Raw genomic sequence first — 25335 nt, 5'->3', positions numbered from 1 at the left:
GGACGAAGTTTGCAAGGCTAGTAGTTACTAGAGAAAATTGAGAGAGAATTGCAAAACCGCAATAGCTCCTCAAATATATAGAAAAGTCGATGCATTGCCATGGTGCATCATATGAAAAGAATACAAGTTAATTGGTCAAACCCGTGAGCAACTTCTTGGCAACTTCTGATGGAGGGAATTTATGTCGAAAAATATGCATTAGCGGTAGAAGTGGGTTACTGCTAGCAATGGGTTAGTAGGCTATTAGTAACTATTAATAACAGTTTTATATATATATATATATATATATATATATATAGAAGATGTTACACATCATTATCTCAGTCATTTTTTTTGAAAATCATAGACTCATATGGATTATACACATATTTAATGACAGATTCACTCATTCACTATTCGAAGAAAGGTAAAAAATAGGATGTAAAATAATTTTTATTATTTCTCCTTTAGATTAGTAGAAGGGGTGAAATATTTTTATGCAATTTGTATTGTGGTTATTTTCGCCCTACATATAGATTACCAATTTATCTTTATTGTATATTATATCTTTTGATTGAGAACTATCAATTGGTATTAGAGTAAAGGACTTTATTAAGAACGTTCTTAATGAACTCTTCAAAATCTCAAAATATATGTAAAGAAAAAAAAATTATAAAAATAAATAAATGAAGAAAAGCCATTTAATAAGCTTTCTACTATATTTCAAATTTAACTTTTATTAAACAAACTTTCCAAATATCAAAAACAAAAAAGTGAAAGATATTTAAGTTTTTAAGCTTATATATTTATTTTCCTTGTCTCATTTACCAAGAACAAAAAGCGAATGAAAAAATAATATTTAAAGAAAAATGTAAAGAGTTTGATATTTTGTTTACTCTTCAAGAAAATTAAATGCTTTTCGAATTTGTTGTGGGGCGTAATTATTGCAGGAGAGACCTTGGGCTGGGCCTCAGTGGCAGTCTGCCCGCAATTAAGAGAATTTATTCATCCACTTACTAGTTTGGTGTCCACTTTGACAAGTTTCCCAATATTTTTAAAATTAATGTCTTTATTTGATAAACTTAATATATCTCTAATATTAATCTATTCAAACTCTCTGTTAGAATTTTCTGATTAATTACTATTGGTAATGTTTCACGTTTAGATCATCATCTCATACTCATACATAGAATTAGAATTACAAGTATATAAATTAGTAAGGGTGCGTTTGGGAGTGCGTTTTTAAAAAAATAATCTGCGATTTTAAACCAAATCGCAACTTTAGGGCGTTTGGGATTAAGATTTTAAAAACGCAAATTTAAAAATCGCAAAAAAATCTGCGATTTCCATAAGCTGATTAGAGGGTGCTTATTTGAAAAAGTGCGAATTTAAAACAAAATCACGATTTCTATTAAAAAGATATTTGACGCAATAGTTACCTTTTTCAGAACGGGAATGAAAAAAATACCAAGAATACCCACCTAAAATATATTAAAACCCTTCTTTTCTATTTTTTTTTTCTTCATCCTTATTGGTAATTTGGTCATGAAACCGCAATTATATGTTAATGTTATCCAAACACTCAATTGATAAAAAAAAGTACTTTTTAGTATGTTTTACCAAACGCCTGTGCTATTTTAAAAAGTAGCGATTTTAAAAACGTAATTTTTAAAAACGTAATTTTTAAAATCGCACTTATTGAAATCGCACTCCCAAACGGGCCCTAAGTCGTACTACTAATAAGACAATATGGATTATAATGAAATACATAATCTCAAATAATAATGAAAATAAAGATCTACGGTTTATGGTAATGTTATAATAAGAAGGGAAAAATTATGCTTAGCATCTATGTTTTTATCTTATTTGAATTTTTTGTCACTTTACCACCCCCAATGCAATAATAATACATGAGCAAGCGTAAGTCATTCATAAAAATATTTTTGGGCATTTGGCTTATACAAAAATCAAAATATATTTTTTATATTTTCATATAAAAATCACCAAGACACCAGCACCGGGTACATTAGAATTTTTATGGACCGTTCATTAAAAACGAATGGTTCAAATTATGACAAAAATGCAATTAAGAAGGAAAATAAAAAAATAAAATAAAAAAATTGAAAGATGGTTTTGAGTGTTTATTGACCACCCCCAAGCTGCCTGATGTGCCATCGAGGGTAGGGGTGTAAGCGGGCGAAGCCACTTGCAAGCGAACTCGAAATCGACTCGTATAAGCTCAACTCAATTATTACATGAGCCGTTCATAAATATAAATATTTGCTCGAATATCAAACGACACAAACTCGGCTCAACTCGATTAGGCTCGTAAGTAGGCTCTTATAAGTGTGCGTGTGTGTGTACGATACTCACTCGCAAGCGAACTCAAGATCGGCTCATATAAGCTCAACTTGATTATTAAATGAGCCGTTCATAAACACAAATCTTTGCTCGAATATCAAACGATACAAACTCGGCTCAACTCGGTTAGGCTCGTAAGCAGGCTCTTATAAGTGTGTGTGTGTGTGTGTGTGTGTGTGTACGATACTCGCGAGCGAACAAACTCAAGATCGGCTCGTATAAGCTCAACTTGATTATTAAATGAGCCGTTCATAAATACAAATCTTTGCTCGAATATTAAACGATACAAACTCGACTCAACTCAGTTAGGCTCGTAAGCATACGCTTATAAGTGTGTGTGTGTGTGTGTGTACAGTACAAACTTGGTTAGGCTCATAAGCAACCTCGAATATCAAACGACACAAACTCGGTACAACTCGGTTAGGCTCATAAACAGGCTCTTATAAGTAAGTGTGTGTGTGTGTGTGTGTGTGTGTGTGTTGAGTAACAAATAATTAATTATAAGGATAAGTTGTAGTTAAAATAAATAGGAGGTGTTAAATAACAATTGGGAAAGAAATAAATAATAATAATACGATTTAAAAAAGTTAAGGGTTTTAAAAAGAAATCTTATCCACAACGACGTCTGTGGTTGTAGATCATGTTGGGTCGTTTAACCGTAAGGGCTGAGCCCTCTGTTCTCAATTCTCGCATCCCTCTCTTCTCTTCAACCTGAAATGGCAGAAGTTCTCTTCCCCTTCATGCTTGTTGACACACACGAAGCAGAGAGAGAGATCAAGATGCAGAGGAGAGAGAACCACCAGGAGAGAACCGAACTCAGTGAATGACGTACAACTTGGAGGATGGAGAAGTTCCAGTGATTGGGAGCAAAAGAGATAACAATCCAAGCTTCTCTTTACACTTTTGTCTTACCCATTAAGGTTTGATAGCAAAAATTATATCAATTTGTAGGGTTTTGTTTAAGTTGAGTTTTGGTTTGGATGTCCCCTTGAAGGTGTTCAATGGGTATCAACAAGTTTTGTTATTGAGTGGTTTGATTTAGGCTAAGCTACTCCAGCTCAAGCTCGCCACAAATTTAAACGAGCCGAACTCAAACACCATTTTCAGGCTCATGTCAAGCTCGAGCTTAACACAATCTTAAACGAGCCCAGCCCGGACAAGGAAAACTCGTCCAAGCTCGTCTCGTTTATACCCCTAATTGCGGGTGATACCCTTTTGGATGGTTTTGCCACCCAAACAAACACAGAAAGCCATCTCTCAAATCCACCATAGGTTGCCACTTGGCCTGCAAGAATGCACAGGCAAGACACCCGTCCAGAGCAATCAAAGTTTTGCCCATACGCTTTAAGCCTTGCCAGCAAGCCCCTTGTACTCAAGTCTCGTACAACTCTCTACTGCCTTGTTTCTAACTGTGCTCGCGTAAAGTTGCACCACACGACACAACATGATATCACTCACTCTCTGCTATGCCCCGCACATTGGCTTACAAATCCAAGACAACCAGGGCACCATCTTCCACATGTTGAAAGTGTTGAGCCAATGCCAACCTGTTATCCGCAAACACTACCACCATCAACACGCCTGTGATAGCATGCTGCAACAGAAGCATCATCCAAATGTAATCTTAGAAAAAATAAATAAAATATATGAAACATATAATACACATGAAAATTCCTTCACAGAAAGATTGATTACCAGGTTCAAATAAATTTCTTCTAAGCAAGTGCATTCATTCTTGAACACTTTCTGTTGCATGTGAGGAGCTTGTCTGCCACAAAATTGGGTACTCAAAAAGTCTCAATATATTGCAATGATATACAAAATAGAAGCATGGAGTATACAAAAGATGACAGTTTTTGGTAAATTTATCAACAATTCACTCAAAAAAAAAAAAAAAAAAAAAAAAAAAAAAGAAAGAAAAAGAAAGAAGGGTAAAATATAGTCATATCTATGCACAGGAATAGAAAGGGTTGACCACTTCTATTTCTAACTACACTCTTGTTAACTAAGCAATCTACACTCAAAGGATGCACACATCTCAGAATGCAATAGAATCTGTTTGTCACTTTAACAGCTTAAACAACAGCTTCACCAATTGGCTGTGCAATCACCTTGCTTCCCAAGCGACAACCAGAAGCCTAGAATCTTGTCAAGACGCTTAGTTCAATGTTGATGCAGACTCGTATGCAAAATCCGTGAGCATATCAATCCTGCTCTCTTGAGGTTGGACCAAATCCCTTCATGCATAGCACTTATACAAACCCATGGGAGAAAAGGTTCAACTCAGCTCATTTCAGCTAGTTTCGCTTTAGGAAACACCACGAATCACTGGATGTTTTCTGACGAGAAGCAGTCATTGCAAGAAAATCCTCATTGGCTGAGCATTACATTGAAGCTTAGTTGACAAAGTAAGGCTCTGGAACCTTGTGAGTCTGTGACCATATCTGATACTAACATCCACAGCGGTCTAATACTCAATATTATGAGCAGAATCAAGTAAAACAGACAGCTGCAGTCTCAAAAACCAGAGTGTCCCAGAGCAAGGTTCTGTGCTGTTATAAGCAAAAATAAACATAGAAATAGATAATACCAAATGACAAATCCTATGGAAATTTCACACTCCATGAGAATCTACAAATCAAATGACAAACCAGCATATCCCTAAGCTCAGTAAAGCCACTAATATGAGTTAGATACAGCATGGATGAAAGTAGCAGTGTCCTCAGCTCACGAAGGCTACTCAAGTGTGTCTCTTCAGAACACTTGAGGTGTAACCTTCTCCCTTTTCTCGGTCAGGCAGGGATCCTGTGCAATTGGGGGATCCCTATTATTACCCCCGGCCTCCTCTTTGGAGGGGAGGGGGAATGATGGGGATCTGAATCCTTCTCAGTATAAAGCATAATAATTTGCTAAAAGAGGTGAACTGAAATGTTAGACTAAAGCTTAGTGTACAGAAAATAGAGCAGTATGCCTCTCCCCCCACCCATCAGGGCCCACACCCAAAAAATATATATGCAGATTCTTCTGTTCCTTTGATCAGAACGCACCCAGATTTACCAGACTTACGAGTGAAATATACATCATGTGTTTCATGATGTCAAGAATTTTGCCCAAGCCAGATTTCAAATGAAACTCACTTTGATGATAATGACACGCACCCATTCAGAACTCATACATTAACGCCAATTCTGCTAAGTTCCAAATACAGAATAAAGACACCAGGCAGAACATGAGTAGCTGTTCACAATTGTCGAATAACAACTATGCAATACAAATATCGAAGAAGAACTAAAAGCCTTATATTCAAAGCAGAAAAGCTTGCACCAATCATTGCATCAATTTAGAACTGTTTCACTAAAATCAAATATGATAATGAAGCTGAATTTCATTTCTAAGAAGAGAGTTACAGTGAACATTCGAAAGGCCTGTGGCCAAAATCCAGAGCTCCTAATTCTTTGTTGCTAATCTGTTATCTGAAAACAATAACAAAACTTGAGGAGACCCTCCCCACCAATTTTAACAAATCTATGACTCTAGCAACCAACACCTTTTCCCCCATTAGAATAATCCCCAAATAACCTTCTTTTCCCCCAATTTCGCGACAAAACCAAAAATTCCAATACTCCTAGATATAAAATTGTTAGATAATAATCATAAAAATCAATTATAACTTATTCTTCACCGTGATACCGAGCTCCCCCGCCACAATCACCGTGGTCGCCATGTCAAGAAACATGCCGTGCTCCACAACACCAGCGAGCCGCAAAATCTCATCGCTCGCAGCCTTTAAATCCCCGATATCCTTACTGAAATACAAGTCCACAACGTAATTCCTGTTATCCGTCACAGAGGGTTCGCCGTTTTCACCGCAAGTCCTGAGCTTCGCAACGCAGCCAGAGTCTTTAAACAGAGCCTGCAGCCTCTGCGCCGTGAACTTCCAACAAAAGGGCACGATCTCGACAGGCATGGCGAGCCCACTACCACCCAGATGCTTGACGAGCTTTGACTCGTCCACAATGACGACGAACTTCCGGCAAGAGCTCTCGACCATCTTCTCTCGCAGGAGCGACCCACCTCGGCCCTTGACGAGGTTGAGGAAGGGGTCGACCTCGTCCGCTCCATCGATGGCGAGGTCGACAACGGGGTGGGCGTCGAGATCGGTGAGAGGGATGCCGAGGGAGAGGGCCTGCTCGTGGGTCTTTGTGGAGGTGGGGATGCCGACAATGTTGTGGAGCTTGCCCTGGCGCAGAAGCTCGCCGATGCGGTCCACGGCGTGCTTTGCCGTGGAACCGGTGCCGAGGCCGAGCACCATGCCGGACTCGACGTACTCGACTGCCTTGTAGGCGGCGATCTTCTTGAGCTCGTCCTGGGTCAGAATGACCGGAGACAGAGAGGCAGGAGATGACGAGGAAGGCACCAGAATCCCTGTCTCCATTGGAGATTTCTCTGACCCAACAAAATGGGGATAAGGAATAGCCATTCCCTTGAACATCTTTACCCAAAGAAAGAAAAAAAAAAAAAAAACAAAACAAAACAAAATCTGGGATTGGGATTGGGATTTTAGGCTATTCAAGTCCAAAGAATGCTTTCATTGTTCTCTTCTATATAGGAAACCCAGAAACTTGAATGGGTTGGAAATGTTCGATAGGAAAAAAATACAAAAAAGTAAGGTATGGGTTATCCTTGGAACGTGTGGTGATGAGAATAACGACGAAGACGAATAAGAAGTGAGAGAGAAAGAGAGAGAGAGAGAGAGAGAGAGATAGGGTTAAGTGAGGAGGAGGCGCACACACCTAGGGCTTGTTTGGCTGCCTTTATAAATCAAAAGGAGAGGTGGGGAAGATGGTGAAGAAAATCGGGGGAAAAGGGTTTCAATATATATTGCACCCGAGTGACGAAGGGAGGCAGGAAAGCGCTGAAATCTGGCGTATTTGGCGCGGTGGGGGAAAGAGATGCCTCCAAGCTAGGAACAGATGCCGTGGCCCCTGGGGTTTATTTCATTGTTAAAATATTTTCTTATTTTTCTCTTATTTACTTTCTTCTTCTTTTTCTTTTTTTCTTTTTTTTTTTAAAAAAAATTATTTTCATATGATGTAATATCTTTATCTGCGTAATCAGATATGTTAATAAAATAATTCTATTAATCTACAAATCCTTGGGAACTTTACAAATAAAAAGTAATTAAGGATTTTCTTAAACCAAGAAAAAAAATATAGATAAATAAAATATAACAAACTGAATATATATGCTGATATAATTGTAGATATATTGGAAAATTGAACAAAAATAATTTACATATATGAAATTTTACTAAATGTTTTTTTAACATTTTATTCTGACTTAATAAATATAATATATATGAACCTGAAATTAAGATATTGATTTAGGGCACAACATGGTATATTTCTTTTTTCCCAAACAAACATACTATCCAAAGTAACTGAAAAAAAAAAAAAAAAGTTAATTTATTTAGTGTGATGTAATATTAGTAGTGTTTTAAATTTATTATAATTTCCTATAATAGAGTTTAATAGTAAAGTAATATAAACAAAATGACGATTTTTTTTTTTTTACATCTACACACAATAGAGGGAGGGGAGATTCAATCTAGTGACCTCTGCATCATAAGGCGTGGTCCCCAACCGATTAAGTTACCCCTTAAAGACAAAATGAGGATGTTTTGATCCTATATTTAAAAAATTAAAATTTTTTTAAAAAAAAAATACTTCATATCGTGATTCATTACCACTTTTATACGTAACCCATTTAATTTAAAATACCTCATTCTCACTTTTGTACCCTTTTAAACTAGAATAATACCCGTGGTGATCTTATGCACGCACTGTGCCTCACGCACGCTGTGAACAATAACAAAAAGTTATTGTTTCACCATTATTTTAATATTATTTTAGTTACTGTTTATACCAGCATAAGACACTGTGTACTCACGCTGGCGTGCGTAATATGATCACGCGTACCCGTGAGATGCACAAGTTCAATAAAAAAAAAAAAAAAGTATTTTATTTAATATCATAAAAATAAAAAATAAAAAAAAATCAATAATAATAATATGCATTCTTTTTTATTTTGTTAGATTTTATCTATTTTTACAAGCTCCACTAGTTCCAGGAATCAAGAGTTCCCAAATCAATTCGAACACAAACCACAATTCTCTCTCAAACGTGACAAAGGTGCATGGGACCACATTATCACGTGCAAAACAACTTTTATTTATTTATTTATTTTAATGTGTGCTGCGAAGCAATTATTATATTGTTTGTCCATATCTTTTCGTTCAACTTATTGATAGGCAATTTTGCGAAAGATAAAGAAAGAAATGATTTATGTCAATAATTGGCTCATATTTTTTTATATTTTTTTACAAATTTAATAGATTAACCATTAGATTTATGAGATCTATTATTGATTTATGTAAGGTTTACATAAGTCCACAATTTAATACTTAATTTGTAAGATGATATAAAAAAAAATTTAAAAAGAAAAAGAAAAGAATGTCTAGATGTTTTTATGGTGTTCTCTTAGTATTCTCTTAACTCTACGTGAATATATTTTTTAAAAACAAAGGGAGAGAAATAAGAAAAGTTTCTTTTTTAATTTAAAAAAAAATAATATCCACATCATATTAGAATAATACTAAGAAAATACCATAAGAACGCTTAGCAATTCCCAACAAAAATATGGGCAAAATATAATTACTAATCATGAAAATTCTGCTGAATCATGATATCTTTATTTCCAACCCTTCCTTTTTGTAGTGGGAGAAAAAAAAAATCCCAATGTTCTGATTTGGTATCATTTCCCCTTTTCACAAAAAGTAATCAAACTACTCAATGCAATAAAAAGGTCAAACAAAATGAAAATTTCTAAAAATAAAATAAACAACACACTAAAACATACAATTAGACTAATTAATTTCTGAGAGAGTGCTTCCTAGAGTTTCAGAGACAGGTTTCAAGGAAAAAAAAAAAAATTGGGTGCTGAGAATGAAAGAGAAGAGAGAAGAAGAGAAAGTGGGAGAGAAAGAGAAGAAAAGGAAAAAATATTTTGGATGCTGAGAATGGTGTTTCGATGGAGTCTCGGAGATGAACCAGAGAAAAGAAAAAATATGGCATAATAGCTAAATTTAATTAAAAAGTTAAATTACAATGACTGTTGGAGATGCTTTAATCTCTTTAGCACTCTTTACTCTAAAAAGCTAAAAGAGATTTAAGTAAAGAGTTAAAGGTTTGTTTGGTAATAGCCTAATAGGGAGTAGCTATAGTAAAAGTCTTTGTGATGTAAGACTTAAAACCGAAAATAACTATTTCTATAGGGATAGGGAAGGAATAGCTAGAAGAATGACTATTCCTTTAAATTGAGGAATAGTTTTCCTTAAGAAACAAAATGGGTCTTCCAAAAATATCTTTTTTAAAAAAATAAAAATTCTTCAAACTTAAAATTTATATAAAAAAAATCAAAATATTCTAGGAGTGGCCAGCCACCTTAGCAGATATCAAAGGTGGTGTGGTTGCCCCTTGTGCCACTATGGGTGGTCGTGCTAGCACAGTCCATGGCTAATGGATAGTTGCAGCCGCCCCTAAGCGTCATCAATGGTGGTATCATCCATTCACGGTATTCTGTTAGGTTGACTAGTTACCAAAGAATGTTCTGAAATATATATATAAAAGTATTTTAGAAATTTTGATTTAATTTCATTTAGAAAATTACTTTTTGTCACCAAATTAAAAAAATATGAATGGTCACTTCATTTCAACTCATTGTATTCCCAATAATAACCCTTCCTATTCCTAAAGAAATAGCCATATTTATGTACCAAACCCGCCCTTCAATTTATATTTATTTATTTATTGACTTAAAATGAGGGGAAAAATACAAAATTAGTCATTGTGGTTTACTTAATTTACAATTTGCTTCATGTAATATCAAAATGAAATCAAAAGTTCGTGAGGTATGCCAATTGCCAATAAAACAATTTAGTTTCTACAGTCAAATTTTGTTTACTAACTTAACAAATTGTGTTAGTGTGAAACTGACCTAAAGGGGATAAATATCATAATTTTATTGGCTCTAACGTTTTATACTATCAAAATCTGTTAAGTCAATTGACGGAATTAGACTGTACAAACTATTTTTTTTTTTTTGACATACCTCATAGGCCTTTAAGTTCATTTTGATACCATATAGAGTTAATTGTAAATCAAGTAAACCACATAAATCAATTATATATATATATTTTTTATTTAAAAAAAAAATAAATAATTTACAATTTTTCCTAAAATGAATGACTAGGGAGCGATGTCGGGGAATATACGCAAAATTTAAATTAAATGCGTGTATCTTATATGCTTTTTGGGCAAATGATATAAATATAACATAATTGAAAATTTGACTAAAACTAAATAGGTTCAAGGCATGCTTTAAAGGGTGGGGGCGGCTAATATCGTCCATCCATCATACTCATGGTCCTCAGTGGTCTATCACTTTTGGTCGTCTTTAGGAAGGCGGTGGGAAACAAGGCGTGGAGCTTGCTTTTTATCACGATTCTCCGCATATTCCTAACCACTGGATTACATTGCCTTAGAATTTTAGCGTGGAATCTCGTTGACTTTATATAATATTAAAATATTTTAAGACTTTTTTCAGTACTTTATTTATTTATATATATATTGAATTTATTTATTGGAAGGCACAATAGAATAGAGGTACAGGATCATGCCGTTTTGACAACGACTATGGACTCGCACACCAATTTTCTTTTAGTTTTGTGTGAGATGTTCGGTTGGAGTAATCAAATCAATCTATCGTCGACTTTTGTCCTCTTGAGCTTCTCAATATTTTTCCAGCACATCTTCTTGGGAACCTTCAATTCTTAGATGTTGTCTCTATTAGCAGCATGCTGTCTGTATTTTGTTTGTATTTTAAAAACTGAATTTATATTAGCACACAAGTTACGGGTGGCAATTACAGTGGATTTAGGCTGTAGATTATATAAGCCAATCTTAATTAATTTTTTTATTTAATCAGATCAAAGCCCTTAATTTTAAGTCATTAATTTTATGTTGAATTCGCGAGTCATGTCAAATATTATCAACCCCTAATGTCATGTGTCGAGTTTGAGTTGTATCAAAATATAAGTATAAAGTTATATAAGTGAACTCTAAACCGACCCTTATAATTAGACGTGTCAAACCCTTTAATCTTTACTCGTTAATTTCGTGTTGAATTCTTATCTCTTGTCGAAAATTGAGAATCCTAGTTTACATTAAAAATTCAAGAATATTCATATTCAAATCCAAATCCAGGATAAGCTACAGGAAATAAGGACTTTCAATTTGACCGCCTAATTCTAACACGATTTCCATGTTCTCTGATCCAAACAAGAGTTCTGATCAATCTTCTGCTTAGGAGCAAGGAATTAGGTCCAATGTTTGACCAGGAATTGGCCCCTTGGACCAACAACTTTTGACCATATATAAACCTTGTAGTTTCAAAGTAATAAACATGGATCCTTCTTTGAATCCACACATGAAAACCAAATTGAAGAGCTCATTTTCCATAAAGAAGATCCGCTCTATTTGATTGGCCAATGAATATCTATGTAGAAACTGGATCCTCTTGTATATCTTAACTTTTCATACAAAATACAGTAAATTAATCTCATTTCATGCTTACATGTTGGTTGACAGCAAATACGCCTCTTCACCTGCAACACCTGCTATGAAACGGAAAACACAGAAACTGAACAACTCCATGGTACATGTTACAAGCAAGAAGATGGCAGTAATCCAATGGAACATGGCCACTTCTCTTTTGCAAAAGATTTTCAAACAAACCTCAAGCATTTAAGAGCCGTTACAGCAGGCAATAGTATGCAGGAAGAGGGTAGATAAATGATGTTAGAATAAGATCACACTTCCTGCTGTGCACAAAAACAAAGGTGTGAAGGTGTAGTTTTAAATTTCTATGAACAAAGGTGCTCAGGAAAAGAAAAAATTGCTACTGAAAAGTAAATTCAGTTTAATGCCAAAGCCACAATCTCAATCACTAGCAAAAGAAGCACCAAATAACCTTTCCATGAATACATAAATCACAGTTTGGGTGTGGGAATCATTTCTAACCTCAGCAAGTATACCTCATAAAATAAGCATAACATTAGGCATGTGACAATCAACATGAAATTCTAATAACATATCCATGATACCAGCAATGGATCTACAACAAAATTATTAATTAATTAACAAATGCTAACAAATAAACGTGAGGTGGCTCTTTTAGCACCCTCAAATATATTGCCCTCGCATACCCTTCCTGAATTCCCTAGGTAAGACAAACATAGAAGTTTTCCAAGGTCAAATGCAGGGCCGGCTCAAAGAAAAAGGTTCTTTATATTTAATTTGCCCAAAAAAGAAAAAAAGGTGAAAGGTACTGAAAATCGAAGAAGGCAACATGTGTGAATGAAAGGGTGAAAGGCCGTTAGGAAAAATAAAATGAGAGGAGACAAGGTGATAAGGTGACATATCATGAGGACTTGGAAAAAAAAAAAAAAAGAGAGAGAAGGTGACATGATAGGTTTGAAAACCTAAAACATTCTCAACCAAAGCATATGCCAAGGTGCTTTCTTTTTATATTTCTTTTTTTCCTCTTCTTTGCATTCATCATTCTTAGAGGTACTGGCGAAAGCCAACAGTAAATCTGAATTCCAAGCCAACCCAAGATTTCTGATTGATCGATATTCGGTGTCATTCGGCTTGGCTCGGAATCTATTTTCCGACTCCAACCAAAAGAAGTCAGTAACCAACCCTACTTAGAAAAGCGGTCCCATCACCTCATTTTTCTAATTTTTTGTCAAGCTTATTTTTGCCTACCAGCTAAATTATCAAGTCTTAACCACAGAAAACAGTTTATAGAAATAGAATCAATCAACTAACTCATTTCCGTAACTTTGATCTCACTCTATCGAATGAGTCACAGTCTCGAAGAATTGTGCATTTAGTAACTTTGGTTGCAGCATTCAGTGTCCATATAACTAAAAGCCATATTTTACTGCTTTTGGAAAGATTAATTGTCTAGGACTTCTCTATCATATTTCCAAAAGACTAAATATTTATATCAAGCATAGTAGCTTTAGATTACTTTGATTGAACTTTTCTGTACTTCCCTTTTCCAGTATTTTAACAGGATTCATTTAGGCAATGTCAACTAATTGGGAATGATTGCTTAATGATATTCCCTTTTCTGAATGAGTCACTTTTACAGGGGGAAAAAAATAATATAAATGATCTATTACTATAGTCAATGGCTTTACCCGAGAAAGCTTTCAGAGCTATACACAATGCCTAATAAAAAATAAAATGACTAACTTGGGTGCTAACAAAGCTTTTACAGAACAAGAACCATATTTAATCATTCAACAAAATCAACTTTCATAAAAGAACCATCCTTGAATGGCGAGAAGCATCACTTACCTCCATCACCAGCACCAAGTAGAGCACATAGAGCAAATAAACATGTAAATCTTATTTAAGTAATATACCGTAATTGACAGAGTGAGCAGTAATCTGATGATATTTAAACACTAACCACTAATTGAAGGGCCTTTGAGGTAGTAAAATATTAGCCAAACCTCAAACATATGGGATTATTTTGAAGTAGATAACAATATACACAGAAAGGGAGAAGAGGGCGAACACATGCTGCCAAAAAAGAAGTGCTGAAGCCTCGCTAACTGCATATCCCCTCAAGCTGGCAATTGCGCCCAATAAAATGGCACTTGGTGTTGTGTATTGCATCAAAAGCACAAATCTGTACATTGCATCACCGTGGACCAGAAAATTCAGTTTATCAGACAATGCTACTACACCAATTCCAAGCACAGGAAGCACCAAGAGCCTCGCTATGCTTATACCAACTGTAGTTCGAAGCCCAAGTTTAGAGTCATTTGGCCCCTCAGCAAGCATACCCCCAAGAATAAGCATCACAGAAGGGACCGTTGCACCACCTAAAATCTCTAAACTGTCTGTAACAAAAGATAGTGGAGCATCATATCCAAAGAGGAAAGCTTTTAATTGAGGCACCGTCCCAATGATGATAGCTAACAAAGAAGCAATAGTTGGAGGTTGAAGAATGTGCTGTATTGGAGTTTGTTCAGCCACAATTCTCATCCTCCTGACGACTTTAGGCTCAGCCAAACATCTAATGGACCTAGGACTGTTTGCACCGCCTTCTCCTGTAGTCTCAACGTCAGGAAAAGAAGTCTGAGAAACATTTGATATGTTTTGGAAAATTCTAGCAATAAAGGGTGTTTTGGAATGCTCAGTTTCTTTATCTTCAATACCAGGCCATTCAGCTTCTACAAGGAGAGGCCTACTGGCATCATTAACTGTTTGCTCTTCTTCAATCTCACCCCCTTCTTCAACAATCTCACCCTCATCTTCAACAATCTCATAATATTCCAATGGAGGCTCCATCATGTGATACACGAGGGTATAAACAAGAATCACAGAAACCCATGAAGAAAAAGAGACATAAGCCACCCCTCTTGAATGACAATGGGATCCAAATGGGTTATCCGCAGTATGACAGACTGATCCAACAATGGCAAGAGGGAGATTTCCAGTATTACCAAATGCAGTCATGATAATGGTGAATCTTCTAAACTGAGGAGGTGGGCGGCAAATAACCACGACTAAGAACCCAAGGACACAACCAATAGCTGTACTGACTAACACATTAACCGGTATAAACCACCAATCAGCAAAGTTCTCAAGTGTAATGCTTTCACCGAGTTCGGTAAAGATTAGGCAGGGTAAGAACAGAGCAAAAACAAGCTTGCTGAGGAGCCTAAATGTCGCTCTAGGAATTATTTGAGTTTTTGGGTGTGCAAGAACCAGACCTATAACCGTGAGGGAAAGGAGTTTCATCAAAGGGATTATTGCACTAAGCAAATCTTCACCACTAGACTTCATTTTGTCGTGATAGAGCTCATTTAAGTAACGCATCATTTTGCCTTTTTGTGCTAAAAAGCCAGCAATTCTTTCTGCAAAAATCAAACAAATTCACAAAAACTTGAATGAAATCAGTAGTTTCGGTTCGTATGGCACCAACAACAGCATAACGTAAACGCCACAAAATTTTGGAGTGCCCCAAAATGAAATTAACATATTAGTAAGAAATGTAAACAAAATCAGTGACAATACCACGTGGGTCACATAGATTATCACAAACCAAAACCCACAAATTCGAATTTGACAAATTATCAAAAATTGCAGATTAATCGATAAACACATTATTGACAAGATCATCACAAAGAACCCATATCAAAGAAATACACCATGGGTTTTCATAAACCCTAGTCAAATTTAGTGAAAGCCGAGATGGGATTCTCCAGATCAGAAAAAGAAAAGGGTATCTCAGATTTATCCTATACTCTAAGAAAATCAACGAGAATAATGGGTTCTTGAAGTTTTCCACAGTAACATCATACCCAATTTGCAGAAGTGAAAGGAGAGAAAGAAACAGAACTTACAGATCATAAAAGAGTGAATCTTCGAGAGGCCTAAAGATTCTGGCCGAGGCTTTGAGTTGCAGAGAAAAGATGAACGGGGTTTGGATAACCACCTCTATTCAGGGGGGCCAGGGACACGGTAAAGCTCAATGCCTAATTGCCACGTTAATACGACGGCATGACACTCGAGTCTACATGAGGTCATCTCAATTTCAAGCCACACGAAGACTCGTTACATATACCAAATTACCAATTTTGTAAATTACATAGTTTAGATAAACTAAACTAATTCAATTATTTTAAATTGGCTCAAAATTAGAGTGAATTTGTTCTATAACTTGTCAAAAACTTCTTGGATGTATAGTTTTTAAATAAAAACTTCTACGAGGGGATGATCATCGTCCATGGTATTTCTGAGCAAACGGCACAAAATTTGGCTTCTTCTTCATAAATGCTTCATTTGCAAATGCAATGGCCCAATCCCTTCGTAAGGATTTGAGTTGTCTTTTATATATATATAAATTGGCAGAATTGAGTTTTGTCTTATATAAATAAATTAGTATTAATCACTAGAAATTGTAAATTTGGTTTTTCAATTGCCAAAGTCAGGGTATTTTTAGAAGATTTTGGTCAAATTTTATTTTTTATCGGCTCTAATGGTACAGGCTAACGGATAAGCATTTTTGTTACAAAATGGTAATTTGATGTATCTAAGTGTTACACCTGTCTATTGGGCTTTTTTGAAAATGGTTGGCAGTTCAAGAGGCTTTTTTGTATTTATCCCTTAGAAATTAGTTTTTAGTTTTTTATATATAATTTGAAGAATTTTTTAAATTTTATGAAGGATATTTTTGCTATTGGGGAGGCATTTACATATCCGGATCCCCTCGAATTCTTAGAGAATTTGAATTTCTCAAATTTCTAAATTTAGCCGTCCATTATATCTAAGGGTTAAAAAAATGCCACTTTTTTTGATCTTATTAATAAACAAAATAACTCGTTTTCTTTCCAAAATAATAATAAATAAAAAAAGGCACAAAAACAACTCACAGCTCTTCTTCCCTTACCTTCTTCCTGATGTCAAAGTGAAAAACAAAAAAAAATAATAATAATAACATATGTTCGGAAATTATTCAACATAAGAAATTCGGGAAGAAAAAAAATATGGAAAAGAGTAGTACACAATCCTATTATTGGAAAGAGTATTACATACGTACGTTTGGAGAGCATTCTCACGAACGTCAAACCCTTTATGTAGAGGAAAATCTGGAAATGAGTATTACACAATCCATTTCTTGAAAAAGCTAAATATACGTACTTTTTTCTTTTTCCAGAATTTCTTTTGAAAAAAATGGTTGGGTGTTCTGCGTTGCGCGTGAGGAAGAAGAAGGTAGAGGAATAAGAACATTTGTGCGTTGTTTTGTATTATTATTTTTTTTTTTTGATAAACGTGTGACTTTCATTACTAATCAAATAGCAAAAGCAGGTTCCTCAAGAACCAGAAGGTTCTGAATACATAAGGGAGGGTCAACAACCCACATAGCATCCATTACATTTGTCGTTGCCATTTTCGCTAGCTCGTGAGCTGGTCAGTTTGCCTCCCTACTGCTATAAGCAATTTTCCATCGAGAGAACTCTTGTAGGTGAAGACTAAGGTCTTGGATAAGAGGATGTCACAGACTCCAGCTCCTCTCCCCATTCTGTATCGCATCAACAACCACCTTTGCATCACCCACAAACAACACCCTGTCAAAACCCCAAGTGCGGCAAATTTGAGTGGCTGTAATTGCTACCATAGCTTCCGCATCTGCAGCACTCAGATATCCTCTCCGTGTGAGACATTTCGCCATGATCATCTTCCATGTATGGTCCCACAGCAGCACACCCAAACCAACCCTTCCTCTTTCCTAGTCAAGAGAAGCATCCCAATTCACAAGAATCCAGCCATTTAGAGGTGTCAACATCGAATCCGGCATGGGCAAGACCCTAGTCGGAATCAGTTTCACATGGGCTTATTGGTAATCTAGGAGTGCCCCCTTTGTACATATAAGCAGCTCTTTTGGAGAGGAAAAAGACCCACCATGTACAACCTCATTCCTTTGTAGCCATATCCTTCTTGCCATACCAACAAACATTCTCATCTCTTCACTATGACACAGGCTGAACATTCCTTCCACAACCTATACAAAATGAGGGCCACTGAGAGAACTTTTTTGGAATTTACGATCCCCTTCACACCACACATCCATGGTTGATGGGCAATGCCATAGAATATGGAAAGCCATCTCAACCTCTAGTCCACAGATGGGACACGTCGGATCATCGATAACCTTCCTCCTGTGCAGATTTTCTCTTGTAGGTAGTATATCATGGCAAGCCTTCCAGAGAAAGTTTTTCTCTACATTTGGCACCTGCATTTTCCATATCTTCTTCCACACATCACCACTTGAATTCAAGGTTGAACATTCGGCTCGACCCTCTTCCTTCTTCTCCTTTTGCAAGTGATAAGCGGTGCGAACCAAAAATTCACCCTTTACCGTACCCCTCCACAACAGACCATCCGTCTGATTTGTGCTACTAAGAGGTATGGATAGAATTATTTTCACTTCAGCTAGTGAAAAAATCTGTTTTATGAGATTGACATTCCATCACCTTGTATTGCTATCCACAAGTTCATTCACCTTAGCCGATGGTGCAAGCACCGCCAGTTGTGATTGAATCTTGTAGGTGTTCGGGTCAGGCAACCACTTATCATGCCAAATATGTCTTTTCTCACCATTCCCCACCCTCCACACAAGGCCCTCCCGAACAATATCACAAGCACTTTGGATGCTTCTCCAAGCAAAAGATGGCATTTTTCCCTTTGAAGCTTCAAGAATGGAACAATCTGGGAAGTACTTTGCTTTCATAATTTTTGCAATGAGGCTGTCTGGCATTTTCCACATTCTCCACACCTGTTTCGCCAAGAGGGCCTTGTTGAAACAATTGAAATCTCTAAACCCCATGCCTCCACGCCCTTTCAAGACCCCCATTCTACTCCAACTCATCCAAGCAATTTTTTTCTCCTTCTCCTTATGGCCCCACCAAAACTTTTGCACGAGAGAATTTATTTCCAACCATAAGGCCTTTGGAAATAGGAACACGCTCATGCAATAAGTAGGTATCGCTTGAATGACCGCCTTCAATAGAACTTCTTTTCCAGCTTGAGATAGGAACTGTAGTTTCCAGTCTTGGAGTCGCTTCCATATCCATTCAATGATACTTCGAAAAGCCGTTGTTCTCGACTTCCCCACAAGTGCCGAGAGCCCCAGATATGTGTCATATTGTTGAGTGGTTGGTATTCTAGATATCTCCAAAATCTGTCGTTGATCCTCCATTGGAGTATTTTTACTGAAAAAAATGGAAGTCTTGCTTGTATTCATTTTTTGTCCGGATGCCCCTTCATACATCTTCAATATATCCGTCATGGCACTCCAGTGTGATTGATTATCCCTACAAAACAATAAACTATCATCTGCGAAAAACAGGTGGCTAATATGGGGGCCTCTTTTGGAAGTAGGAACGCTCGACAACCTCCCCTTACAATTGGCATTAGTCAGCATGGAACTTAAAGCCTCAGCATAGATCAGGAAAAGATACGGTAAGATAGGATCTCCCTATCTGAGACCCCTGGATGGAGTGATTTTGCCCCATGGAGTTCCATTTACTAAGACCGCATATTGAGTCAATGTTACGCACATCATAATCAGGCAAATCCACCGATCATCAAAACCCATGCCTTCATGATTGCTTTCAAAAATCTCTATTCTACCCGGTCATATGCCTTGCTCATATCAAGCTTTACCGCCATGAACCCCTTTTTCCCCCTCATACCGGAATGCATAGTGTGGAGAGTCTCATAAGCCGCTAAAATGTTATCTAAAATTAACCTCCCCGGGATAAAAACGCTTTGTGTTGGGGAAATAATAAATGGTAAAACCTTCTTCAATCTATTGGCAAGGACCTTGGAGAATACTTTATACAACACATTACATAAGCTTATCGGACGGAATTCAATGACACGTGAAAGGGTTTTAGTCTTAGGAATAAGGACTAAATGCGTCAAATTCAAAGTAGTAGGCATCACTCCCAAATTTAAAATCTCAATTACAGTTTTACATACCTCTTCCCCAATAGTTGCCCAATTTTTTTGAAAAAATTATGTCGTGAATCCATCCGAGCCCGGAGCTTTAAGAGGAGCCATTTGTAAAATTGCCGCACTTACTTCTTCGTTGGTAAACCCCTTCAATAATTCAGCATTCATCTCCCCCGAGACTCCCAAGGTGTCTAAGGCATGGTTCCATGTCCTTCTCTGGCCTGCTTTAAACAAGTCAGAGAAATAGTTAACAAAAGTCATGGCCACTGTTTCTGATGTCTACCATTTCTGCCCCTCCACATCCATAATCGTGTATATGAAATTTTTCTGTCGCTTAGTGTTTGCACATGCGTGATAGTATTTAGTATTCCGGTCCCCATTTTTTAGCCACACCTTCTTTGCCCGCTTCCTCCATCTAACGTCATCTTTGTCCAAAAGTAGTTGTAACTCCTTTTGAACATGTTTTTCCTCTTCACACAAAGCCAACCCTTCCCTCCCTTGCAACTCCAAGAGCTTGGATTTAAGCTTCGAGAATTTTGGGTCCTTTTTATTTTTTTGCCATTGAACTAATGGTCTCCTGCAACCCATTAATTTCACGCCCAACTTGTCCCAGTGGCTGCCACCCGAACTTGGTTGTTCCCATATTTGCTTAATCACAACTGGGTATTCCTCTTCAAGAGTCCAACTTGCCTCATGCCGGAATTTTTGTCCATACCTCCTATCTCTCGCCGTACTTGTAGGATGTAAAATAATAGAGGAATGGTCAAACCCTATAGCAATTTCCACTTGCACCTCGGCTGTTGGAAACATATCCCTCCATGCTTGGTTTGCCACACCCCTATCAAGCCTTTCCTTTATAAAATTCTCCCATTCCCTACAGTTTCTCCAAGTAAACTTTGGGCCATAAAATCCCAAATCAGTAAGCTTGCAATCCTCCAAGGCTTGTTGGAAGTTCTGCATTTGATGTTTATGTCTCACATTGCCTCCCCACTTCTCCGAAGATGTCTATATCTCATTGAAGTCACCTATGCAAGCCCATAGCAATGGCTTAAATTGCGCTAAGATTTTTAGTAGACTCCATGTTGTGTGACGTTTAGTCAGTACCAGATGTCCATAAAAGCCTATAAGCTTCCATGGTGGGGTATCCATGGGAACTTTGATTATAGTGTTTATATGATGTTGATTGATGTGTCAATTTATATTAACTCGTAAGTGCAGGAATCAATTGTAGTTAATGGATTACAAGTGCGAGGCCGATCTCACAGAGAATTGTATTATTGAAATAGCAATTTATATTTAAACTAATTAAATCCTAACATAGTTCCAAAAGAGTTTTAAATTTTGATTTTTGAAAATTAGAAGACTAAACATAAACTACATAAACTAAGTAAATCAATAGATAAAGTCACTAAGGATGCGGAATCTACACTCACAAAATCATAACAACATATTATATATTTATCAATATTAATCCAAAGTTTTCACAATTTAAATCTTATGTATGTTTTACTATGCTTCAAAGAATTAATCAAAAACATCGTATGTATCCATTTATTGACCAAATCACAAAATGAATCCAAATTTAATTGAAACACCAAATGTATCCGTAGAACAAATCACAAAGGATATCCAATTTTTATGAGTTAAAAACCAAGTAATCAATTATGTGAAATTATCCTAAATCATCAAGTGTATCCTTGAATCACAACAAGATATCCAAGAATCATGCTACATATTAAAAAGAAGTAAAACAATTGAAATAATAAACCAATAAAATCGGAATAATAAAAACTTACAATAAAGCGATGTTGTTCTTCATCGGTGAGGCTTCATCCCCAACCTTAGTTGAGCATTTAGCTCCACATGACTATGAAACTAAAATCTAAACCTAAAAAAAAAAAACTAAACTAACAGAAAAGCTGTGGATTATATTTTGTCTCCAAAATTGTATCCCAAAACTAGTCTCTAGAATTGTATATATTTTCTTGAATGCAAAGAAGTCTATTTATAGGCTTAGGAAAATCCTAGAAGCCCTATTAAACCTAGATAATTTGGAGGTCTGTCTCCCAGTCAAAATAGAAGTCTGAAATCGGAATAGGATTCGTCCAGATTTGCGTCCTTTTAGTGCGGGGTGATTTTGGCATAGTAACCGTCCGAATTAGGAAAATCCTATTTCAAATAGAATTGTATTATTTTGAGTTAGCTTTCCAATGCTTCTTGAATCACTTCAATCCAATATTTGAGAGGGAAATTTATGGTCAAAATACTGAGACATGTGCAGAATCTGAATTTGAATCCAATCCGAAATCTTATCCAATATGAAATTTAATCCAATCTGATCTTTAATCCGATTTAACCTTTTTCTTGGATTTGTTAAACTTAATCACATCATTTAGGTTTTCTCAAAGTATGCTTTCTTCCAAACTTTGCATTTTTTCCTTTAAAACTGTAGTTTTTCTTCAACGACCTACAAAATACTAAAAACATAAAACTAACACAAAATATTAAATAATGACACATCTAAAGGATTAACTAATGTAAATAAAGGGGTCCAAATATGCAATATTTGGCACTTATCAGACTAAAATTCTGGATCTCCACTTTCGTCTCCGAATCCCATAACAACTTCAACCCTCCGCTTCTTCCAATACAGTCAACCACAAATAAACCATGGTATCCCAATTTGCATCTAATTACTTCCATTTTATTCTGACAAAGCTTGGTTTCCATAAGGAAAACTAAGTTGGGTTTCTTTTCCCTCACAAAACGACTCAGGTCTCTAACTGTCAATGGGGTGCCAAGCCCTTGGCAGTTCCAATTGAGGGTCGTCATTGCGGTCAGCGGGGCTGTTTCCTAGCCTCCGCCACTCCCAATCCATTGGAATGTCTCAATTTGCCACTTAACTTTTTCTCCTTTATCCATACCTGATCCTCACTGCTGAAACCACGTTGTTTCTTGTTTTCCTACATAGGCGCTTGTGATTCAACATCCTCAACAAATTTTCTTTTCCACGATATCAGTGCTTTTTCTGGCCCTTTGTATCTTGGGCCACCTTCATCGTTCTGGCTATGTCAGCTAGGCTTGGGCCTGGGTATCCAGCTCCCCTCGGGCTTGAAGTATGACCCGTGTTTCCACTAACTTCTTGAAGGTTCCCTACCAAAGAGCCGTTACCCGCACCTTCTGTTTCTTTCCTTTTTCATAACATTTGACTCCCATCTGTTTCTCCAGCATTAATACCCAGATATCGCTCTTGTTGGGAACTCTTACAATCACGCCTAATAGCTGGAGTATCCTGGTGGGATTCATCCGTTGCACTCTTGCCCTTTACGCCTCATTGAATTTCTCCTTAATACTCGCCCTCTTTCCTTCTAGGTGATCGGGATTGATTGGCCGGAAATGATTCTCCTGGAAAATCCCCCTCTTTCCTTCTAGGTGATTGGGATTGACTGGTTAGAAAGGTTTCTCTGGTAGCATCATATGCTGTTTCGTCCCTTTTCCGGTCATATTCTCGAGTGTAACTCCTCCCATACCTCCTTTCCCGCTCACCTGTTGGAGATTGGTCTGAATTGGCCTATCCTCACCTCTGCATCGTTTTGTTACGTTTAGACATTTGTGTTGGAGAAGGCACCCACAGTCCAGGCCCATACTGAGGTTTGGTCTCTGGGTGTCGTAGATCACTTTTCTTAGTACAGCCAGTTCTACCATGGCTTATAATTCCACAGTGAAAACAAAATTTCGGTAAGCGTTCATACTGAAACGGGATCCACTTCACTTTTCCTTCAATATTGAGTTTCCATCCCCTCGGAAGAGGCTTTGTTATATCTAAATGAATCTTGACTCGGAGAAATTCTCCCCAGTCCATCCCGTCGCCATCTATATCAACAGCCTTCACCACTCCAACCGTCTCTCCAATCTTTCTGCCAATTTCACGCCCCATGCAAGCCAGAGGTAGGTTGATCATCCGAACCCAGAAGGCGGCTCTGTCAAACAAGAACTTGGTTGGCTGAGCAATTCCTATTTAATCCTCTGTCAGGAACAAGCACCCTTCAAACACCCACGGTCTCCCCTCCAACACCATCTGCTTATCCCTTGGATTTTCAATTGCAATTAGAAACATGTTTTCTCCAAAGACCTTGAGGGTCGTTTGCTAGTTTCTACCATTGAGTCGATGTGGACTTTTGGGTCTCCTTGCTCTTCATTCTTTTCGCAATCAATTTTCCACAATACATGCTCGTCCCCGTTTTTCCCCTTCTTCTAGTTCAAAACTTTTGATTCCCACTTCCACCTCCTCATCCTCATTGAGGTTGAGGTTTTCCCACATCTTTGGTATTTCCTCCTCCATAGAATTGAGATTTCAAATTACAAAAAACAGCACTGTTGCCTTTCACAGACTCACCGCTACCTGGAAAGCATTGGTCCTTCTCCACTAGGGTTTTGCTAGAGAGAAAACATCATTGTTTTGTATTTTTATTTTGGGGAGAAAATGAGTTATTACATTTCCTTAATAAGACAAAAAAATGGCATTTTTTTTAATCCTTAGATAGAATAGACGACCAGATTTAGAAATTTGAGAAACTCGAATTCTCTAAGAATTCAAGGAGATCGGGATTCCATAATGGGATGGATCAATTTTTGTGAACATATGAAGAAGCTATTTACTCTCACCTTATAGATAAATAAAGTTTGGCAATTAGGCTTCATTAGGTCATTATGTGAAAATAGTGTTGAATGTAATAGTTTCTTTCTACACACAAAACACAATTTTTTTTCTATATGTTTGGGCATCTACATGAGATTCGTCAGACATATATTAAAAGCTTGTACTGAGAATAATAGAGGTATGTCATTCTTATATTTTATTTATACATGTTAAGGAGAAATAACACATCTTTATTGAAATATTCCAACACTTGGGCTAATAAAAACTTGTTCGAGAGCTTGTTAATAAATGCAGATGGAAAAGATATTTGGTATGATCATCACAACATTTTGTTACCACGTACCAGCAAAAGAAGAAAGTTTGCTCCAAAAAGTCACCGTCGAAATTAGGCTGGATGTTAAAGAAGCTAGTAGCTTCATTCCAACACATGTGTTGGAGGTATTGTTTTGTTTAGCAAATGGTTTTGTAGTGAATTTTAGGAGTAAGTGACATGCAGAAACTACTTGATTCGGATGCCAATCCATGAAATCTTAGAGCCATTATAAAAGATTCTCTAACAAAGTCATAAACCCTAAGAGATGTGATGATCCATCATCTTTCCGGTGGCGGATCTAGAAGTTTGTCTTAGTTGGGGTGGTTCCCAAACTAATAAAATAAAATGATAATAATTTTTTT

General features: G+C 36.7%; 3 protein-coding genes across 3 annotated transcripts; all 3 read right to left on the bottom strand.

Annotated features, from left to right (window-relative positions):
• Positions 1-5629: 5629 nt before the first annotated feature.
• On the bottom strand, positions 5630-7291 carry LOC132179392 (putative ribose-5-phosphate isomerase 2). Its single transcript, XM_059592116.2, has one exon. The coding sequence runs from the start codon at positions 6830-6832 to the stop codon at positions 6005-6007; it is 828 nt and encodes a 275-aa protein (XP_059448099.1). The 5' UTR covers positions 6833-7291; the 3' UTR covers positions 5630-6004.
• Positions 7292-13856: 6565 nt separating this feature from the next.
• LOC132177553 (Auxin efflux carrier family protein) lies at positions 13857-16155 on the bottom strand. The gene is made up of 2 exons (XM_059589922.2): positions 15887-16155; positions 13857-15397 (listed from the first exon to the last, which is right to left on the bottom strand). Exon 2 carries the CDS (start codon positions 15360-15362, stop codon positions 13986-13988), a length of 1377 nt encoding a protein of 458 aa, XP_059445905.1. The 5' UTR covers positions 15363-15397; positions 15887-16155; the 3' UTR covers positions 13857-13985.
• Positions 16156-20063: 3908 nt separating this feature from the next.
• On the bottom strand, positions 20064-20960 carry LOC132178204 (uncharacterized). Its single transcript, XM_059590651.2, has 2 exons — positions 20348-20960; positions 20064-20221 (listed from the first exon to the last, which is right to left on the bottom strand). The coding sequence occupies exons 1-2, from the start codon at positions 20958-20960 to the stop codon at positions 20064-20066; spliced, it is 771 nt and encodes a 256-aa protein (XP_059446634.2).
• Positions 20961-25335: the final 4375 nt, after the last annotated feature.

This window comes from Corylus avellana, chromosome 4, assembly GCF_965113065.1.
Source record: "Corylus avellana chromosome 4, dhCorAvel1.hap1.2, whole genome shotgun sequence".
NCBI lineage: Eukaryota > Viridiplantae > Streptophyta > Magnoliopsida > Fagales > Betulaceae > Corylus > Corylus avellana.
The sequence above is the reverse complement of the archived record's forward strand: the minus strand, read 5'-3'. Positions and strand labels throughout refer to the sequence as shown.